At 40.7% G+C, this 21,551-nt stretch overlaps 1 protein-coding gene across 3 annotated transcripts in view; it reads left to right on the forward strand.

The window, feature by feature from the left end:
* Cers3 (ceramide synthase 3) overlaps positions 1 to 21,551 on the forward strand; it is a 127,027-nt gene that overhangs the window by 64,413 nt on the left and 41,063 nt on the right. For all 3 annotated transcript variants that reach the window (XM_023712751.1, XM_004623252.2, XM_023712754.1), the window contains exons 4-9: positions 204 to 322; positions 6,698 to 6,755; positions 7,249 to 7,299; positions 11,519 to 11,611; positions 14,604 to 14,732; positions 18,188 to 18,294. In XM_023712751.1, the coding sequence (XP_023568519.1) occupies positions 204 to 322; positions 6,698 to 6,755; positions 7,249 to 7,299; positions 11,519 to 11,611; positions 14,604 to 14,732; positions 18,188 to 18,294 (557 nt within the window). The remainder of the gene's footprint in view (positions 1 to 203; positions 323 to 6,697; positions 6,756 to 7,248; positions 7,300 to 11,518; positions 11,612 to 14,603; positions 14,733 to 18,187; positions 18,295 to 21,551) is intronic.

The raw sequence follows: 21,551 nt of genomic DNA on the forward strand, positions 1-21,551 counted from the left end.
GAGAGAGAGAGAGAGAGAGAGAGAGAGAGAGAGAGAGAGAGATATTTTGTGAGCAAAAGAAATGAATACTGTAGCTTAAGGTCTCAGGGCTAAATCTTTCTCCTCTCCAGTACAAAATTACTGCAACCGCATCTCACTCTCCCGACTGCTGACCCATCTAACTCTGCTCTTTATCATTTACTTATTTGTCTCATTTTTTTCAGACTGATATTTATGGACTGGCAAAGAAATGTAACTTAACAGAGCGCCAAGTTGAAAGATGGTTTCGGAGGCGGCGCAATCAAGAGAGGCCTTGCAGGTTGAAGAAATTCCAGGAAGTTTGGTGAGTAGGACCGTCACAGCCTTCAGAGCGCTGCAGTGCCTTCTGGAACAGGGCAGCCATCTCTGGCAGAATGCAGCCATCGGAGTGCAGGGAGGGCTGCAAGCCAGCGTCCATGTCCCACGGGGGTTTCAGGCTCATTGCTCCTGAATGTTGTGCTTCTGTTCTCTGTGAAATGGGCCAGCTATGAGTTCTCTTAAGGTGAACACGAGACATTAAGTACTGAGCCTGAAGACCAGAAAACTCATGAGCATGTCTTCACTGGTGTTTTTCTTTTTACCACTTTATTCCAGCAGTTTCAGTTCTTACTGTCTCCAGTCATTTCGATTGTGAGAGCAGAGGTTGTCTGAGAACATGTCCTAGAGTTCTCAGCTCAGAATGCCGCCTGGAAGGTCTCTATATGTCGGATTTGACTCACAAGCCCTGGTCTTGCCTGGAGGTTGCCCGGCTTGCGCCTCTTGGATCCCAGGTGGCTTAGCTCAGGGTCAGAATGGGCTGGAGCCTCCAGCTGCCCACCAAGGAGGCTGCCTTGAATACAGTCTGGAGGGCAGAGCAGGTGCATTGGGTTTAGTTTGAGTTTCATTTGAATTCTACTCCCCCCCCCCGCTGTGTAATAATAAAATCACAGCATTTTGACCACTCTTGGTGACAGAATGACACTTGTGCCCGACGGGTGGATGAGGCCACGGCTGTGACTTTATTTCATTCCAGATGAATGGGTTTTAATGCGTTGTGTCTGATGCTGCGCTCTACATGCCAGTGTCACCTTTCTATCTGTTTCCTTTTTTTTGTTGTTGTTGCAACCGAGGATTGAACTCAGGTCCTTGCACTTGCCAGGGAAGCACTTATTCTACTGAGCCATCTCCCTGGCCCCATCTGTTTCCTAAGACCCTGGTGTTCCCTAGTGACTTCTACCAGGTACTTTTATTTTGCTAATGAAGTGAATGGCTGCCTAAAGTAAGGCAGTCAGAGCCTGTGGTTAAACTTCAGTGACTACCTTTGCTTGTCCTGTACCTTCCTGAGAACTGTAATCCAGTGTGGCACTCTGAGCTGGCCTGGGCTAGAGGGAAAGACCAGCTCACCACACAGCCTCAGCACACACGCGTTTCTCATCACGGGCTTCCCTCCATGGCCTTCCTGCAGCGGCTCAGCATGGATGGCCTTGCTGATTTTCTTACAAGCTTCTCTCTAATTTTTAGCTCTTGAAAGATCGGTTAATACTATGTTGCTATTGATGTCAGCGTGGCACAAAGGCATCTAAACCACCAAAGTGGACTGATCTCACATTACATCCCCCTTTCCCTGAATGACATTAATTCATTCTTGCTAACAAATGATTCTTAAAGTCCTCAGACAAGGACTAATTCTCTGTCTTTGAGCTGAATCATACCCCAGTGAAGCTCTCTGGCAATTTCTTGTATGCTAGAGTGCCTCTTAGTTTATAAATATGAATTTGGTTCTCCCAAAGGGTAAGGCAGTCAGGGAGATACAGGGAATGAGAAACCACACATTGATGTAGTCTAAGGAACTACCTTGAGGTCATGTAGCTGTCCGAGGACATTTACACCTAGGTCTTCTGGCCCCTATTCTGATGCTCCTTTAATTCACCATTCTTCCCCTGTCACCTGCTGTCTCTCTCTCAGCAGAGTGTCCTCTACGTGGTGTGGCCTCGCGATGGAGCTGTGTTGGTGAGTACACTCACTGATCACTGGCCACAAAGCTCACACCACAGGAGAGCTTTTCAGGTTATCCTCGCCAGTCAGTCTGGCAGTGCAGAAGCTCGTGTTAAGCATCTGTGGGTATCACCGTGCGTGGAGTTTCACTTTAAGGGGAAATAAGCGCATGACGCCTGGCCAGTAGCCTGCAACAGCCGACTGGGGAGAGCCTCTGTCACACGGAAATCCATAGCATCTGCTGCTGTCACACCCCAGCTGCCCTGGATCGGCAGGGCATGATGATGTTTACATGTGCTGTGGCACTGCAGGGGAAACAGGTCAGCGGGGAGGAAATGAGACACAAACTGGAGAAGGAGGTAGGACTTGAGGGTGGCAGTTGGAAGCAAAGCAAAGATGCAAGGTGTGAAATTGTGCAATGTATTCAGGAATTAGAGTGCTCACAAGGAAAATTTAAGGTTTGTTTTTTTCTTTAGCCATGTTACAAATTTCTTCTAAGTCAGTAACTGTTCAAAGTTATTATGGCACACATAAACAGACTAAGCAAAATGCCAAGCTATTTTACTGTTTGGGGACTCTACTTTGTTGTGTTCATCTGTGGGACAGGTCTTAGAAATCACAGAGTACATATCCCTGGCAACTTAGAGGCTGCAGGAAACTGATTTCCTAACACCAGCCTCTCAAGAATTACTCTCCACCAGGAAGAAAATCCTGTTGGAGATACTTAGACCATCCAGAATATTCAGATGGCAGTTGCTGGGTTCCCTGGACTTAGTGTGTTGTTCCTTGGTTACTCTGTAATGATGACCCCTAGGCTGTGTTCCACAGCATTTAAGATTTCATCTCATAGCAAGTCTTTTGGTTAAAAAAACCAAATCCCTTATCTGATGGCCACTTTCCCCTACATTTCCATCTTGCAAAGGAGAGAATTCATTTTCAAAGGGGAAGGAGATCAAGAGTTAGAGGATGAGAGAAGAAGGGAAGGGATAAAGAATGAAAAAAAAGTTAAAAAAGGGATTGGAATGTGTTGTGTACGTGTACCAATGCCACACAGGAAGGTAGACATGCACTGCAAAACTGTAAAGTATAGGGAAGAGAAGAGAGATAACCATGAGATGGTGGGTGGGGGTGGAAGGGCAACAGGCGAAATGGAAAAGGAATTCAGATATGTTATGTGCACGTACCAACTGCACACAGGGAAGGTAAGCAATGTGTACAGCACCCATGGGTTAGTAAACTAAGCTATTTTTAGAAGTCATTGTACAAAAGAAGAAGGAGGAAGAGGAGGAGGAAGGGGAAGAGAAAGGGGAAGGGGAAGGGGAAGAAGAAAAAGAAGACTTTCCTAAGTGCCCAAGGTGGGTAGGGAGAACTCCCCAGCACTGCTGGGAGGCTCTCCTTGGCTGGAGTGGCCTGAGCCTGGCCCTCCAGTGATACCAAGTGATAAATTCAGTGGATTGATTTTAGGCTCTTACGTATGACAAGCAGAATTGTGAGTGTACATTCAATGGTAAAAGGAAAAGTACCTGAATTTATTGAAGCTAATGGAAGATAACACATGTATAACTATACTAGAGTTCACTCTGGTCCAATTACATACATGAGGCCCAGTTCATATGTGGGAACTTTTATAAGGTTTGAATGGGGTAAAGGTTATTGAAGGGCAAACTGCAAGATCTAGGAACAAGCTGTAGCCCAGAGGTTAGGGATTTCTGGTCTTTGTTATTTTATCTTTGCTTTTCTTAGAATGATGGAAAGAGTATTGGCCCTGGGGCTTTGCCGACATTCAGGTGGAAGTGGGGTGTTGTCCTAGCTCCAGCCCCAAGTGCACTGCTACTGCCTTCTGCTCTTCCACGGTGGACCCCATCTGTGGCCCTCCCAGCATCATGTGCCATTGAGCATGTTTACTCTGTCCTGCTCCTCCTCCATCGCACCCTGCGCACCAATCTTACAGTCTAAATTTTTTTCAGCTTCTTCCTCAATTTATGTTTATTTCAGCCTTTCCTGGGGTAAAAAGGGAAGTTATACTACCTGAAGTTCATTTGATTTAAATGAAATAGTATTAACAAGTATAGCATATGATCTTTCCTGCTATTATCAGTGAAATGCTGTTCTCCAAACTTTCTGACCTCAGGAGCCTTTGTTCTCTTATAGACTCTTGAAAATCTGGAAGAACTTTAATGCACAACTGTATTAGGTACTCAATCTGAGGTATTTATAAAGCATTAGACGTTGTGAGCACACTTGTCATTATGCACTTTCTTTGGGGCAGTGGCACAGTCATGTAACAGAAAATTTCTCCCCTCCCCTGCCAGAATATTCAGTTTCTTAGTTGCACAGGTCATAGCTCCTGTCCTGGTTCTGGTTGCTTTTGTCTCTTAGAAAAGGCCGGTCACTGTGGTGCACAGCTGGTCACCATGGTGCATGTTGTATAAACCAGTCCCCAATGGACGAGCCTTTCTGCCTCTGTACTTCCTGCCTGTCTGTCTCCTGTAAGCCCTGGGCCTCCAGAGACCAGGAGCTGGGAATGACCCTGATCAGTGGCCATCACCATAGATAACCCTGCCTCCAAATCCTGGGTGTCACTGTGGTGGTTCTGCTTGCCATCACAATCTAAGCTCTGCAGATTGCTGCTGCATGCTTGTGACAGAATGAGAGGAGAGAATAAGTAATGTTTTGTTACTATCATAAAAACCCACTGACTCAGAAATCCCTGGAACATACTTGAGAAACCCTAGTGTAGTATAATAAATGCTGAATGGGTCTGGTGCAGAAAAATGTGAGCCGTGTTATCTTCTTGCATCCGATTATGTTCTACAACCTTTTGTGAGTTATGTGAGCCTTCTGTGTGCCAATTTTCCTTAGTATTTACCTTAATTATTTTATGAGAATCAGACAACAGTCTGTAAGAAGGGGATAATTTTAGTCTTAACTTCATAATCTTGTTAAAATGTGTTAAAATCTTTATAAAAATGAGATAACATGTGTTTAGCATTGTGCGTGGCACATAGTCAAGATGTCAGGAAGTGTTTGAGAAACAGATCAGACAAGATATGCCACCTAGACTGTCACTGTGTTTTTGAGCTAAGTGGCCTTATTTTTTCCTATTGCTTATGTGTTTTGACTGGAAAAGATAAACCAGGGCCAAAGAAATACTTTCTGCAGCACACACAAATATGACAAGTGCAGACAGATCACACCTTTTTATTTCATACAATATCTCTTGAGTAGTTTTATGTTTCAGCTTGCTTAATATTGAAGGCTTCTTTTTCCTTTTCTATCAAAACAAGTCAGGAAGAAAGACTGTTGTAGAGGTAGTAATAATAACCAGGGAGCACTGTTGGATGCAGAGGCCAAAGTCCTGCCCTTTGGGGCCCAGCTGTTCTGCTTTATGGCTACAAGAGCTGGGCAAGTGGCCTAGGCTTTATGAGGCTTATTTTTCACCTGTAAAGAGGGTACATGCCTGTGTTCCTGTTTCCTACTTAGAAGTGTATTGAGGAAACATTGTAGGCCTGTGAAGTCAAACCTTTTATAGACAAGTACCCAAACTACAATCCCAACGCCACTTATTTGTCACAGAGTGCTGACAGTGCAATTAAACTTGAACACTGAGGTTTTAGTTTAGAAAAAAACCTCATGCATTAACATCTTTTGTCTTAAAAGAAAAACAACATTCATTCCATAAGTACGTACACCAGTGCTGTAGGGCTGTACAGAAGCAAAAGGAACAAATATGATTCCCACATTATTATTTTTGCTTTAGTAATCATTAAATAGCCATGATTTTAAAAATAACTATTTTTGGAAAGTTGCAAACATAGATGAAAATAAAAAGGCCATGTGATGAAGTATGCCTGACCTGTCAGAACCTTTAACAGTGTCAACTCAAGGACAATCCCATGTCATCTGCAGCCCCACCCACTTCTCTCCTACCATATATGATTGTAAAGCAAATATTAGACATTATATGATTCTCTTTCATTTCTAAGTATATAGTATGTGTCGATAAAAGATAAGGACTCTCTTTAAAAACACATTTGCAATATTATTGCTGCCTCTAAAATAATTTTTATTTCCTATAGTGTTCAGATTTCCTTGATTAACTTACAATTTTATTTCCAGTTTGCTTATTTAATTAAAATCAAAATAAGATCCATATGTTGCAGTTTGTTGGCATGTCTTTTAAGTCTCTTCTTAATCCAAAGGTCCTCCCCTATACGTAAGAAAAATCTTTTCTCTCAAATTCTGCTTTTAGGAGAAATGAGTAAAATCTGACCACATAGAAATCTTTCAGGTGTTACCTTCAGGGAAATGAAGTTGTTTGATCTGTCAGGTTTCCTTTTACTATGTTTATGATGATCTTAATGTAAGCTCTTCATTTATGTTATGTCTAGAACTCATCCTGTAGGAGTAATGGCTTAGTTTGGTTTTGCTTACTTTAAGCCAGACTTATGCCAATGCTTTTGCAAACTATCCTAAATTATTTTTATATTTGGAGGAAAGTTTTATTATTCCCATTATACAGATGAAGGAGTTAAATGACCTGCCGAAATGTGTAGCCACCAAGTAACTGGCAAAGCCAGAATGTACACTGAGATTTGCCTGAATCCTAAGTATTTTCTTCTAACCTTTTCATACCAAATCTTTTCTTCCTCAGATGTCAGTGACTTTTCCATAAAAGAGTAAAAAATTTTCTTTCTTTTGGCAGCTGGCGATTTGCATTTTACTTACTGCTTACTATTGCTGGAGTTGTATTTCTCTATGATGTAAGTTGTCTTTTTGATATCTTTAGAATTTGTCTTTAATTTTTAAAATTATTGACTGTGGGTTGTTTTACGATACATTCTTGACACATAATCGATTTTAGAGATTTCTCTTGGAATTCAAAGATTCATTTAAAAATATCTTATTATTATAGCTGTCTTAAGATATATTTACCTCTAAAAATGCAATAATTGAATTAGTTGGAAAGTAATTGCTTAGTAGACTTGTTTGTTCAAAATATTTTTAGAAAATAAGACAGTCCCAGTTATTGATCCCAGATTTATGGGAATTTCATATGGGTATTCCATAGGACGAATGAATAAATACTTACAAAGGGTGAAATATCTGCAACAGAAACACCAGGAATATGCAAAAATAAGTCTTCCTATGCACCTTTGCCCCTGATAAGCAACATCAAGAGGCAGTGATACTTTCTGAAGAAATTGGCCTTTGATTCTGATAAGCTTACTTCTCTGTCTATCCCTGTTTTTACAGAAGCCTTGGGCGTATGACTTCTGGGAGGTTTGGAGTGGCTATCCCAGACAGGTGAGTGCCCTGTTAATGGCTGCTTCCTGCCTTTAATATCCAGGCTCCTAAAATTGTCCCTTAGTTCAGGTTTGGTGTCCTTCCCACTCTTGGTCAGCTACCGGTCACCTTCTGCTTCTTTCCCATCCTGGGCTTTCTAATTCTCATTAACTCATGACTTGTCTCAGTGTATAACTTGTGTACAGTTAATGGAATATATATTTGGGCTTAAATCTATTATTTATCACTTATTTTTTGTTTGTGCTGCCTGATAGATGGAAAGCCGGATGTATTTCTCTCTAGTTTTTCTGTGGGATAGTCAAGCTTTTTAAGAAATCACTGTCCATTTTCCCTTATGACTTTCCCTTTTGATTTTTCATGAATACATGATTTTGTTTATTAAATAAATATTATAATTTTTATTATATATATACATATATATATTCCTAGAAATTACATCCTTGGCTGATGAAAGTATACTACAAATTAGTGATTTTTTTTCTCTCTCTGTTGCTACAAGGCCATTAGAATATATCACAGAGGCTGGGGATTTAGCTCAGTGGTGCAACATTTGCCTGGCAAGCATGAGGTTCTGAGTTTGATTCCCAGAACTCCTTCAAAGTAATCTGTATACCTGCCTCCTTCAAATAGTTAAAGCCTTAAAAAACCACTGCTCTTACTGCTTTATAAGTTAGTGAAGTTACTCTTTCTCTGCTATTCACTGCTTCCTGCATTTCTGGGCTCCCGTATGTGCTTATTACTGTCCTGGCTAAATAAGTCCCACTTGATATATTTTTAACAATAGGTCTTTTGGGTTTTGTTTGGCTGAAAATATTGTATTTCCTTTATTTTGAAAAATTTAATAAAAAATTTTATTGAACTAAAATTTATATACCACACAGTTTGCAAACTTAAAGTCTTAAGATTCAATAGATTTTAGCACATTGACAGAGTTATACAGTGACAACCACAGTCAAATTTAGGTCGTTTTTGTTATCCCTAATCAAAATGTTTTACCTACTAGCTATCAACTCCCCATCCCTTGCCTTTATTTTTTAAAGGATTTTTTTACTAGGTGTAAAATGGTAGGTTAGCAGTTATTTTCTTCAGCACTCTCAAGATGCTATTCCATTGTCTTTTTAATCTCATCAGTTTTTTTTTAAGACTTCATCTGTCATTTTGTTCTTGCTTCTTTAAGATATCTTTTTCCCAGCTTATTTTCATGCTTTAGCTTATCTTTTAGCTGTTTGTTGTAAAATACACAGATTTAATTTTCTTTGAATTTATCCTACTTAGAATCTGTTGTACATCCAGTCTTTGTGGCTTGCTATCTTGAGTTCGGTCTGAAAAATTCTGTTACTGCTGTCGCCTCTCTTCCTTCCTCTCCTTCCTCTTCTAGAATTCCAGTTACAGTGTGCTAATATCCTCGCCTTTATGCTAGGCATATAGGTCTCTTACACTTTTAAAAATGTTTTCCATCCCTTTACCTCTGTGTGTGTCAATCACTGGGAGACAATTTTTTATTGGTCTGTTGCTTTTCTACACAAGATGTGAAGGGAGATGCTGACTCACTGACTGCCTTTTGTTCTAGACTGTCTTTTCAAGGTTGTTTGTATAGCAAGCAGTCCCAAGTGATTTAAATGTCTCCCTCTGGAGAAAAAGGTAGGCATGATTAAAAGATTCAGGTTCCCTAGTTTAGGATTCCTCTCATGTAACACAGTCTACAACATATACAGTTGTCATTGGATGTCTTATGAGAACTAAGGATGAGGGAACTGGTCAAAATACTCCAGGTACTCCAGCTACCGTTACTACTGTGAGTCATGTGGTGCTCTTTATCTTTGGCCTAGGAGTCACCTGTCTACTACCAGCATCTATGAAACTTGTGGCAGACTAACTTGTTTGCTTGCAAGCAGGATAAAATTGCAGGTATTTGCACCTTCCTGTGTCCTAGAGTTCACTGAGGCTTTTGCCAGCAAAGTCTAATTTGGTGTTAAACACATCCTTTGAATTCTTAATTTCACTTACTATATTTTTTAGTTCTCAAACTTTCATTTAATTTTTTAATGGGTTCCTGTTCTCTACTGAAAAATTTCCAGGGGCTGGAGAGATGGCTCAGTGGTCTAAAGCACCTATTTGGAACAAGCTTGGCAAAGCACAGGGACCGCGGTTCGATCCCCCAGCACCACATGCCAGCCAGCCCCGCCCCCTGGTGGGCTGAGCTGGCCACACACACACACACACACACACACACACACAATAAATAAATGTAAAAAAAAAAGAAAAATTTCCATCTTTTCGTCTGTTTTTGAAGTTATTTTAAAGTCTGAGTATAGTAAATCCTGATTACCTCTAGATCTTTTTTCCTTCCTGTTCCTGTCTCCATCTTCTTTGTAGTTTTTGATTGAATGACCAGCATTGTATATGACAAAAAAATATAGATAGCCAGAGTATTGTTTTCCTTCCGAGAGGATTTATTTTCCCTTCTGTTAGATGTTAGAGTGGATCATCCGACCGAGCTGCTCCCGTGTGGCCACAGTGATTGCGAGGGTAAACGTATTGCTAGCTTGCATCTCCTAGGGTGTTTTTCTTCTGCAGGTTTAGATAAAAGATTACAGTGTTTGCAGTGTCTCCTTTTTGTTAGTTGGTTAAACATCAGCTTGCTTCCTAGCACTAGGAGAGAAATAAAACACCTGCTTAGCCTCTGCTATTCCTTAGTTTCTGGGCTCTAAGAAACTAAATTGGAAAATGCAGAAATTATGATCTATATCGTTGCAGTTTTCTTTGGGTTTATTCTGCTTAGGATCAGTAGTACTTATTGAATAAAAGATTCACTTGAAATGGTTTATTTTAAACATTTTTTCTTTGAGCTCTTTACTCCACAGGTTGTAGATGCCTGGATTTCTCTCTGATACCTGCAAACAGATACTTGCCCCCCCTCCTTTTATCCAGATGTTAAATTGTGTTAAGATTAGTCTCACACAGGCTTGTTTATCATAGAAGAAAGCGGAAACTCTCTTGTCCTTTTATGGCCTTATCACAGATGACATGTTCTTCAGGAGCAAAAAATTAGTTCTTTTCATGTGTTAGCTTCAGCAGGGAAGAATCAAAGTTTAGACTAGATGATCTGAACATTTTCTAGGCCATACTCCAGTCTTGCTGTCGTCTGCCTCCAACTTACTCTTTTCTTCTCAGTCATGTTAGTTACCTATTGGTTCATAGCAAGATATCCCCCATTTTTCTTGCTTATTATTTGGGTTGGCAAATTTGGCTCAGCTGAGCAGGTCTGTTCTTGGGCATCAGCCAACTTCGTTCAGGCATTGTCAGTCAGTAGCTGGCTATCATTCGTGTTTTTGCCAGTGGGTGTGTCGATCCACTTCCTCACAGCCTCTCTAGCAGGCTAGTTCAGACTTCTTACATGAGAAAAATCTCTGCTTACGTCATGCTGGCTTCTGTCCCCTGCCTGCAGACCAGGTTCAATTCAGTCAGTGAGGGAAGGGATGACACAGGGTGTGGATATCGGGAGGCAGCATTCAGTGGAGCATTAAGGTGACTGTCAGACTATGTCTAATAACTTACCTGCTATACAAGTATTAAGGGACATTTTAGCAACAGAAGCTTGAGCCTTTTTCAGAGTCCTGAAATAATGGTACATGCTTTATTACTTCTGACCCCAAGACTATCACCAGAAAAAAAGATGAAGACATCAGAATTTCAGTAATAGTTAAGAAACATTAAGTAAGGCAAAACATAGGACCAATGGAACAGACTTCTTATTGTTCTTAAATACAGGATTTTTAAATTGTTGCTTTAAATTTAACTCCAATTAAGTTAAAGATAAGTCCTGTAGCAGCTTTTTCAGGCAAACATTTGACTTGATTTTGGAATGCTTGTCTATCATTTTAGAACACATTACCAGAATATTATCTCCAGTCCCTTTTTGGAAGTGGAAATATGAATCATTGTCATTTTATAGAATTTTTTGGATGAAAAATAGGTGTCAGGGCACTAAAGAAAGTTGTTTCAAGGTGACATTTAAAGTAACAAATAATGGGCCTTTGTAAGATAGCTCAGTTGTTTACAACGCTGCTTGAGTAAATTCAGGCAGGCGTGTAGGACCACAGTTCAAATCCCAGCTCCAGAAGCTGTACCAGACCTGCCCTTAAGGCAGCCTCAAGAAGCCAAGTAAGTAAGTAAATAAATAAATAAAGTAAGTAATGAACACTTCTCTTCTCCTCAGCCCTTGCTGCCGTCTCAGTACTGGTACTACATGTTAGAAATGAGTTTTTATTGGTCTCTCACATTCAGCCTTGGCAGTGATACCAAGAGGAAGGTAAGTGTATTATTTACAAGCAGCTTTGTCAGTTTTTTCAAATATTTTTATCACTCTGCCCCACATTGTAATCTTTAAGTCATATTTTTATGTGTAGTTTCAGTTCATGGACCTTTTTGCTTTTGATAGTACATAGAATAGTATAAATTATGCCTGCTCTTTGGTGCCTTGGTCAATATTTGCAGTGGAACACTATAGAAGTCTTAACTTTGGCATTCTACCCTGCTCACTAAGTGAAGAAATCTCCGTTTAGGCTGCCTATTTTATTCAGCTTGGGAGCTCAGTGTCTTTTAAGGCACAGAAGAAAAGTGCCAGCCGTGGTCACTCTGCGGCCACTTCTGCTTGATGAAAAAATTACTGTATAAAATACTTTTGATGTTTTTGAAGACCTTAAAGTATTTTTTCTGTAATTTTCAATATCCTTTCTCAGAAATCTGGCTTCAAGCATTTGTAGCTTGCTTTGTTTGTAGGGAAACTGAGTCACGAGCATACTAAGTGCCGTCTTGGGTCACAAATTACAGCATTTCAGAAACTGCTCAGTGGGCTTCCTTTCTGGTCCAGCAACTTGTGTTAGCCATGAACACAGTCCCAAGATTTCCTCATATATGTTAGCAAAGCAGGTCAGATGATGAATAACCTTGGCCTATACTTCATACGCAGTGCCCAAGGAAAAGGTCAGGTTCGTGGCAAAGTTTGCATGATCGATAAAATTAAGTTAGATTCAACATTGTTAAAATAAAATTGGCTTGAGATAGTTCAGTGGTGGGTGACTCTCATAACTAGGAGACACACTGTGCTCCAGTGGACATCAACTGATGGAATCTAAGAACATGCTATGAAAGAAATCTGATAGAAATGATGTCTATTTCCATATAACTAAATAATAGCTATGGTTAACTGTTACTAAATTTAGGCTAAAGATAAATTGAATGTAATGGATTGAGTTTTTTTTCCTCAAGGGATAGAAAGGAAAATACTTATTTTTTAAAAGTGTTCCTAGCTATTATGACTGATCTGTAAATTCTTTCTTCATTTTTATTTTGGACAATTTTTATTGTTATATTCATTTATGTTTGTAAATAAATAATTAATTTTTCAATTTGCAATCTATTAAAAAATTAAAATTAAAAAAATAAATTCTGACATTTGTTACAAATTAGTATGAAATGCTGTTACATAAGTCTATTAAATTCAGTCAGAATTGACATTTTCAATAAACATGTGCCACTTAGAGGGCAAAAAACTCCTAGAGAGATTAGGGAATAGAAAAATAAAAAATAAAATAAAAGTGTTCCTGGATAGGTAGGTTGATTTCATGGTATTTGATTTCTCTTTTATTATTTGCAGGAGTATGGAGCTCCTTTTCAAAAATTAAAGCATATGTTTTATGTTTTATACATACATTTCTTCAGAGACATAAAACCACTGGGAGGTTACTGGATCATACTTCTGCCGTTAACTGTCTGGGTTTGAACACCTGACCTCACTGTTCGCTAACATAGTTAGCCAGTAGGTTAAACTTCATAAAGCTAGTTTCTTCACTTGTAAAATAGAGTTAAAACTAGTTTCTATGTCTTTAGGTTGTTGTGAGGATTAAACTAGTGAATCTGTAGGAAATACTTCTGGTTTATAGTAAGTGCTCAATAAAAAGAGCTATTATTTCATATTTATCCTTTCAGTTTGGCTTGAAGGAAACCGCAACCTTTAAATTAAAACACGTGTTTATTGAGATATTCAAATCATACAGTTGAACCATAGAAAATATACAATTCAGTCATTTCTAATACATTCACAGAGTTATACAGTCATCATCAAAGTCAATGTGAGCACGTTTTCCTCATCCTGGACCTGTTGGCAGTCACTCTTCACCCCTCCCCAGCCTCTGGCAGCCGTAACTTACTGTCTATCTCTGCACATTACCTTTTCTAGATATATCAGTTCATACGAATTGAGTCATGCACCATGTGATCTTTTGTGTCTGGCTCCTTTTGTGCAGCATAATATTCTTAAGGTTTGTTCATGTATGCCGTGTGGCAGTAACTTTCTTTTTATTGCTGACTAGTAGTCCATTGTGTGAATATACCTCATTTTGTTTATCCTCTTAACGGTTGCTAGGTGTTTGGGTTCTTCCTTCAGTTTGGCCATTATGAGTACTGTGAATATTCGTATATGAGTGTTTATGTAAACTAGTGTTTCCATTTTGTCTAGATGTGGAATTGCTGGGCCACATGATAATCCCATGCCTACCTTTTTGAGGAACTACCACACTGTTTAACAGAAGAGCTGCACTATTTTATACTCCTACTAGCAGTGTACAAGGGTTCTAGTTTCTCCATATCCTTGTCAACACTTGTTACTGTCACTAGTTTCTTATACCTCTCCGAATGAGTGTGAAGCAGTGTCTCCGTGTGACTCTGGTTTGCATTTGCTGATGACTATTAAGGTTGAGCACAGTATGTGTACTAATTGTTTATTTGTTTATCTTCTTTGCAAAGAATCTTTATGTTATGAAGCTCCATGATGGTAGTTTTCCTTAACTTTGATTCTCTGATACATTTAGCAAATGTAATTTTTTTTTCATATACAGTGGATTACTTTGAAGTTTGTATAGTTTTATTATACTTTTTTTTCCTTTTTGAAGCTAAGCAAGGAACAAATAGTACATGTAAATGTGTACAAAAATATGCTTGTGTTTGTATTTGATATGTATGTGTGTGCACATAGACATAGGTCCAGTGTGTCAGCAGAAAGGACAACAGATGTTAGGAGTTAGGTGACAACTGTTCAGTGTAGTCTTAAAGTTAAATGACTTAATGAATCAGGATAATACTCATCTTAGCTCCCTCATTAGAATTGTGTTTAAAATTGAAGTGAAAGACTTTTGCAAATTCCAAAACATGCAAATGTAAGTTATTGGTATTATTATGATTGCCTCCAGTGACTGGAAAATAACTGCATTTGCTTAATGACTTCCATTTCTCTTGCTGTATAGGACTTTTTAGCTAATGTTGTTCACCACCTGGCTGCCCTTAGTTTGATGAGCTTCTCTTGGTGTGCTAATTATATTCGCAGTGGGACCCTCGTGATGATTGTGCATGATGTCGCTGACATCTGGCTGGAGGTACGTGCTCATCATTAAAAAGATAACAGTGTCACATGTTGGGCTTCTGTAATTTCTCAGGGAAGGAATTGATAGTGAGTTAACAGGGTTTGGAGTCCTGAAAACACCGTAAGTTTGAGGATGTCTCAGGGCTCCTCTCTCCTTCAAGATGAGAGAAAGAAAACATCTTGTTTTACATTTTCCACCCCTCTTCATGGTGTTAACAAGAGGTCAATCTGTGGATTCCATCTAATGGAGGTGCATTCTGGTGCTGGCTCAAGAAGTAAGTTGAGATATTTACGGAAGAAATGAACTATAATTTTTTGAAAGAAAGATTTAAGTTTTGGCATTCTGGATTCTCCCACTTGAATTGCACCGTCTACTCACTTAGACCAATTCCTGAATGCCCACTGGATCTCACACTGGCCAGCTGATCCTCCTGCAGTCCTATTCCTGGCTTTAAGAAATGCAAGCTTATTTTTTCAAAATGGTATTCATTTTCTAAAGGAAAAAGGGGACTTTGGATGTTTTCTGATGTGTTAAGTAAGACTAGAGTCTTCCTAGTCCCATACCGCAAGGCACATCAGGAACAAAACAACGTTAAGGCTTTTTCTACCTGCTTCTGTGACACATTGGTTCCTGGTGACCCTGAGGCTGTGACTGAGTGGTTGTTCCTCTCACTGCCATGTCTCCTGCTCTATTTAGAGTAACATTTCCCAGAATCTTTTTAGTTTCTCATTTTAATATACTCATTTATAATGAACCCAGGGAAAATGATGTTAACCAGCATCATGCTTTGGATTGCTTCTTGGAAGTCTAATAATTGAGCATAGGTTGATATGGAAAAAATTAAATTTAATAGAATCTTGTTCCTCCGTCTCAAGGCTCAGCAAACTTTTTTGGTAAAGGGCCAGACAGCAAATACAGCTTTGTGGGTTATATGTGATCTCTGTCACATATTTTTCTTTGTTTTTTTTTTTTCTTTCAGTTTTTAATGTCCCTTTAAAATGTAAAAACTATCCTTAAGAGCCGGCATGCTTTAACCATGGGGTGGACTGTAATTTGCCAAACCCTGTTTGAGAAATAACCAGAAATTATTTAAAGCAGTTTCAAAGCAGCTAGCCACTGTTAAAATGTTCTTTGTGTACAGATGTTGTTTCTCCTTTGTCTGTGATCCTAATTAGATATATAAATATCATTCTAAAGGTCAGGTTTATTGAATGTGCTTCAGGGCAGCAAATGGCTTAGCAAAAGAAGGGCTATGCCAGCTTTTTCATGTGTTGCTTTCTGAATGCAGCCATCTCTGTTATAATTACCTCCTTCTCTGATCATATCTCCCTACCCTGACTGAAAATTAAGACCACATTGACCCTGACTTAAGAATTTTGTACTAGTCTGTTGCTTCTAAAGGCTCTTATTCAGTTGCCATTGGTGTGTGTCCAATGTGAAAATAGTTCCATTGTGTTATTAAAGGGGAATTATGTGTTCAAACAAATGTTGGGTTTTCCCCACCCACTGTCTTCTACCCTGTCAGGGCCACAACTAATCCCTCAGAGCCTCGGGCAAGTCACTTACTGTTTTGTTTTCTATCTCCAGTTGTAACACAAAAAGTCTGTCTGTCCCTTAGGATGTACTGTGAAGCTTGGCTCATTACTGTTTGAGTATGTTCTGAGGGCCTTACGTAAAGCACAGAAGAAAGATGAAATGTCAAACTTAGAAGACCTTTCATGGATAAACTACAAGAACAGGCTTCAGGTTCTTAAAGATCATGAATCATTCTTGGTTCAGAAAACGTGATCTAACTTGAGGTACACAGGCCCGTTCCATCCATTAGTAGTGGATAGAGGACTTTTTTCCCCCATATTCTCACAAGGGTGCATGCTTTACAGCTTCCCTGAAGAGTTGTTTTAGTGTTTACCCTGTCAATCAAATTCTGATTGAACACAGCTGTGGTACTGTTTTGTCCCTGTGCAGGTCTTCCTTGAGATGGAGCTTAATGAACTTTCATATTCTTCAGGACAGTTGGTAGTGCATTTCTTGGCTCTTTCTGTGCAAGTAAAAGCATTCTGAACATCAACAGTTCTCACCCATGAGCTTTTGCCTTCTCTGCATTTTCCTGATCCTCTCGTTTGCCCCTAACCCAAATTTGGGTCTAGGACCCAGGACACTACACGTATCCTGATGCTATGGTAGAGGCGCCGCCATCTGGTGTGTCATCCTTGTGCAGTCCATAGTGTGCACTTTTTACCTGAGCACTATTTTGCCCCCATAAGTGGCCGTACAGAGATTCTTATGCCAGAGTACATCTTAGCTTCCTACCTGACCTAGTCTTCTTATGCCGGAGTACATCTTAGCTTCCTACCTGACCTAGTCGTTGACCTTACAAATAGATGTCAGGTCTAGTCCAGTCACTCCCAAGAGCTGACCTTCATTCTTACGCTGTTTCCACCTACTGAGGGTTCTAGTTAAGCATAAACTGCAGCTGTTCTGTTGAGCCCTGTGCCGCCCCATGGGATGGCCATGTCTTCACCTTATGGAAAGTATGGAAATGGCAACATAAACCCTTCCTGGAATGTACATATGTTGCCTTTCTTGTTTTAGAAGGGTCTTGAGCCTGCCAGGTGATGTCAGTTCTGAAACTGCCCACGTCCAAGCCATGCCCTTCAGGGATGGTTTTCCCCACCAGAGCTCACACCCTGTCCTCTCCAGTCCCTGTCCTTGTCACTCCCCAACTCCCACTGCACTGGGTACCGCAGTAGGCTGTCCTCACCAATTACCCTTACAGTACCACATTCAACATCCTTTTCTGTAATTCTTTTTATTTAATGAGCATTATGAACTAATATAAAATAAATAAGAGATAATCAAGTATGTAAAACTTTACTGCAACCAGGGCAGGGCCCCCAAGAGCTCCTGCTGGCACCTCTCCTACCATGTGCCCTACAGTACCCACCTTGGTGCAGCACTCCCAGCTGGCCTACAGTTCATTCCTACCCAGGCTTTCCTCAGGTCAGCCTCTCCCCAACAAGTGGAAGTGTTACTGCCAAGGCAGAATGCACGCTACAACTGATTATACTAGCTTCAATTCTTTTTGAAAAGTGAGTCATATTTCAGTCATTTTAACATCTTTTAAAGGCGTTCTAGTGTAGAAAATTGAAAATACAGCAAAATATGGGGTCAGGGAGATAGCTCAGTAGAATAAGTGCTTGCCTGGCAAGCGCAGGGTCCTGAGTTCAATCCCTGGTACCACGAAAAAAAAAAAAGAAAAGAAAAGAAAATACAGCAAAATAAAAGATTTTGATGATTTCTCCAGCATTTTGAGTTATCAGTACAGCTAGTCTGTTCAATCCGTGACACCATCTACACTCCACTTTCCTCTGATAGTTTTGAAGCAAATCTCCAATATCTTATTTAATGTATTAACTTTTAAAATTTATACTATCATTTTATCTAAATGCAGTTTCCTTTGTTTTTAGTCTGCTAAGATATTTTCTTATGCTGGATGGAAGAAAACTTGTAACGCGCTGTTTTTAATCTTCACCGTGGTCTTTTTCATCACCCGCTTCATTATTTTTCCTTTGTGGTGAGTAAACAAGGTACCAGCCCTGCCATGGCCAGGGATGTGCTGGGGTGGCTGTGGCATGCTGTCGCTGTCAGAGAGCATTGCCCTTTCCCGCTTACATTCATCTTCAGTTATTTGTGCCAAGCTCAGTTGAAAACAAGATTCTGATGAGCCTTTTCTATAATTTACATTTTTATGGGTAATTAAAGCTGCATCCCCCAGTGTGGAAAAAGCTTCTCGCAAAGGGAAACGGAAAATGTGCGACCCAGTGGGTGAGCATCGACTCCTGCTCCACATCTTGTTCATAAGTATGGTTCCTTTTTCAACAACTTTTCCAATTACTCAGTGACAAGCCACTGGCCAGTCACCAGGCCGCTAGAAGAAATGCGTGTTCTGTGTTATGCGCATTGTACCCGTTGCCTGACTTCCAGGCACTGGAGGAAGTTGTTTAAAAATCTTGACTTTAGGGGCCGAGGAGATGGCTCATTGGAGTAAGCGTTTCCCTGGCAAGTGCAAGGGCCTGAGATCAATCCCAGGTTCCACCAAAGAAAGCACACAAAAAAACCTTGACTTGAGTCTGCATAACAGATCATAGCTAGGTTCTGTCACTCCCACTTCACAGATGGGGGCTGATGCTCATGCCACTCTCCATTGCCACTGATCCGAGCAGCGAGTCAAGTAGCATTCACTGTCCCTTGATCAGTCTGGTAAACTGATTCAGCTGTGCGCTGGTAATGAGGGCCGTAATACTGTGCCTCCCAGGACAGACCTTCCATGGGAAGCATATTTCTCCATGTGTTAGCTGACAGAATATAGAGATAAAGGGAAACTTTGGTTTGAAAGAACAGCTCTTAACCAACAGTGACATATGCCTGGCCTGGAAGCTTCAGAGCCTCTCCACAGACAAATTGGTGCTGTTGCTGACCCCAGGATCCAGGGCAGACAGCTGGAGACTCTGGCACTTGGCCTCTGTCCTAGGTGGATGGGCAGTGCCCGTGGTGAGCACTGGGGCAGTGTGGCCAGAGAACTCAGCGGGAGCTGCCTGCCACTTGAAAGCCTGATACTTTTTTTAAACCACCAGGGGGAATCATGCTGAGGCATTCTGTGAAGAAGAGAAGCCCAGAGCAGGGATTAAGTTCATGGATGTGACCAGGCCTGGTTGCGAGCCTGGCTCCACCTGTACTCCCTGAGTGTGCTCTTGCTGGGTTAGTGAGAGCACTGCTCTGGGCCTCAGGTTTCTCACCTGTTGGTTGGAAGTAAGTGTTGCCGTGAGGCTTACCTGAGGCAGTAGGTGTGAAAGCTTTAGAAAAATGTCTGGTGCTTGCTAAAGACTAAATGAAAGCTGTTACTGAAATTGTTCTCAGAATTTGGAGTTTAATCTAGAGCCAAATCCAAGATATATATCTTAGACGATGGGCAGTAAATCACATTACTGTAACTTTTTCTTTGATTGAGCAGGAATGTTTATGAAATTATACATTGTATGCTAGCTGTTATTATTATTGTTACTGGGATGGAACCCAAGGAATCATGCATGCGAGGCAAGCACTACCAAGACTCCTCCAACCCTTGATAGCGACTAAGATAGGATAAACATTGACCTAAGGGTAACAGTTGGATATAGCTCTTCAGTGTGGCTTCCGTGGCCCTGAAAGCCTAGTGTCTGCTCAGCAGAGCCTGTCATGTGGTGAGGGCCCCACACGCTTCAGCTGTCTGTGGTGGTGTGGCGAAGCATCTGCAAACCTGGTGGCTACAGGAGCAGTGGGCAGACTTTCCATTCAGGGCCAGAGGATAAATATCTTTGGTGTTAAGGGCCACATATGGCTTTTGCTGTGTGTTTTTCTTTAGAAAAATGTCTGGTGCTTACTAAAGACTCAAGGAATACATTTTTAAAATATACTGCGCCATACTTAGTCCACACAGCCATCCAAAATCATGTTGCAGGCCAGATTTTATTCACAGGCCATAGTTTACAGCCCTCTGTGAAAACATCATTTGTTGATTACTAGTACCTCTCCTGGTCCTCAGAGGTGATGGGCCACAGCTAGTTGGTTTTCATTTAGGGTCTCTAATGTGGTTACAATCAAGTGGTGGCTGGCAGTCAGTCAGATGGTGGCTAGAGCTGGAATTTTCTTCCAGCCTTCCTCAGCCACATGGTTAAGTAGCACATGTAAAACCAGATGTTGTACTGATTGGTTGTTGGCTGGGACTTGGACTGAGACGATCAGCTGGAATACCCACAGAGGCCTCACCGTGTGACCTTGGCTTCTTCATAGCAGGGCAGATGCATCTCTGGTATGAGCCTCTTTTTTGTTTGGTGACAGAAATCGAACTCAGGACCTTGCACTTGCCAGGCAGGCGTTTGTATCACTAAGCTATCTCCCCTACCCCAAGTGTGAGCCTATTAAGAGAGAGCTAGCCAGACACTAAATCTCCTTCTGTAAGCCAGCCTCAGGAGACACATCGTGTCACTTTGTACCTTGTGTTCTTCATTGGAGCTGGATCCTGAGGGCCCTGACCATTTTTCAAGGGAAAGAAAATTAAACTGTCTTTCTTGGTAGGAATAGTATCAAAGAATTGGCAGATGTGTTATTAAAGCACACACCACGGAAGCCCTTAGTCCAGAGAACTCTCTGAGAAGCTTCTGCAGTGTTGCTGCTGGGGCTGTCATTGGATTTAGCCAGAAAGAACATTCCTCTGTGATGTCTCAAACAAGCAGTTCACTCTCTTGCCAGCTGGATTTTGAGAAAAATTAGCTACAGGCGCTTGACATTTTCTTGATGTTGACACTGAATTCACCAAGCTATTGCCATCTTTAGGGAGATGAATTACAAGAAAAAAAATTCTAAAATACCTGATTGTGTGGTTTTTTTTTCTCTGGGTAAAAATACTTCTGTACCAATACTGACTGATTATAACTGTTTGGAAGGTTGGACAAAACCTCACCAAGGCATTGGAAGTTTAGACTTTGAAAAACAAATCATTATTTTGCTTGAGGTCCATCTGTCAGTAAGGGAGTTTCCTGCAGCTGGAGTATACTTCTCTGGTTTAGTCTCTTATCAATTCATTTTTCAAAAAATTATTTTTGTGTATTTGGTACAGGGTCTCACTGCGCAGCTCAGACTCATAGTGATCCTCCTGTTTTCAGCCTCTCCAGTGCTGGCTGGGATTACAGGCATGCGCCATCATGGCCCATCTTGATGGCTGACTCAGCACACCTGGGGGCAGGGCTGGCACAGCTTGTGGTGCTGGGAGTAGAACCCTGGTATCTGAGCTTG

Source organism: Octodon degus, unplaced genomic scaffold (assembly GCF_000260255.1).
Source record: "Octodon degus isolate 3935 unplaced genomic scaffold, OctDeg1.0 scaffold00002, whole genome shotgun sequence".
NCBI classification, from domain to species: domain Eukaryota; kingdom Metazoa; phylum Chordata; class Mammalia; order Rodentia; family Octodontidae; genus Octodon; species Octodon degus.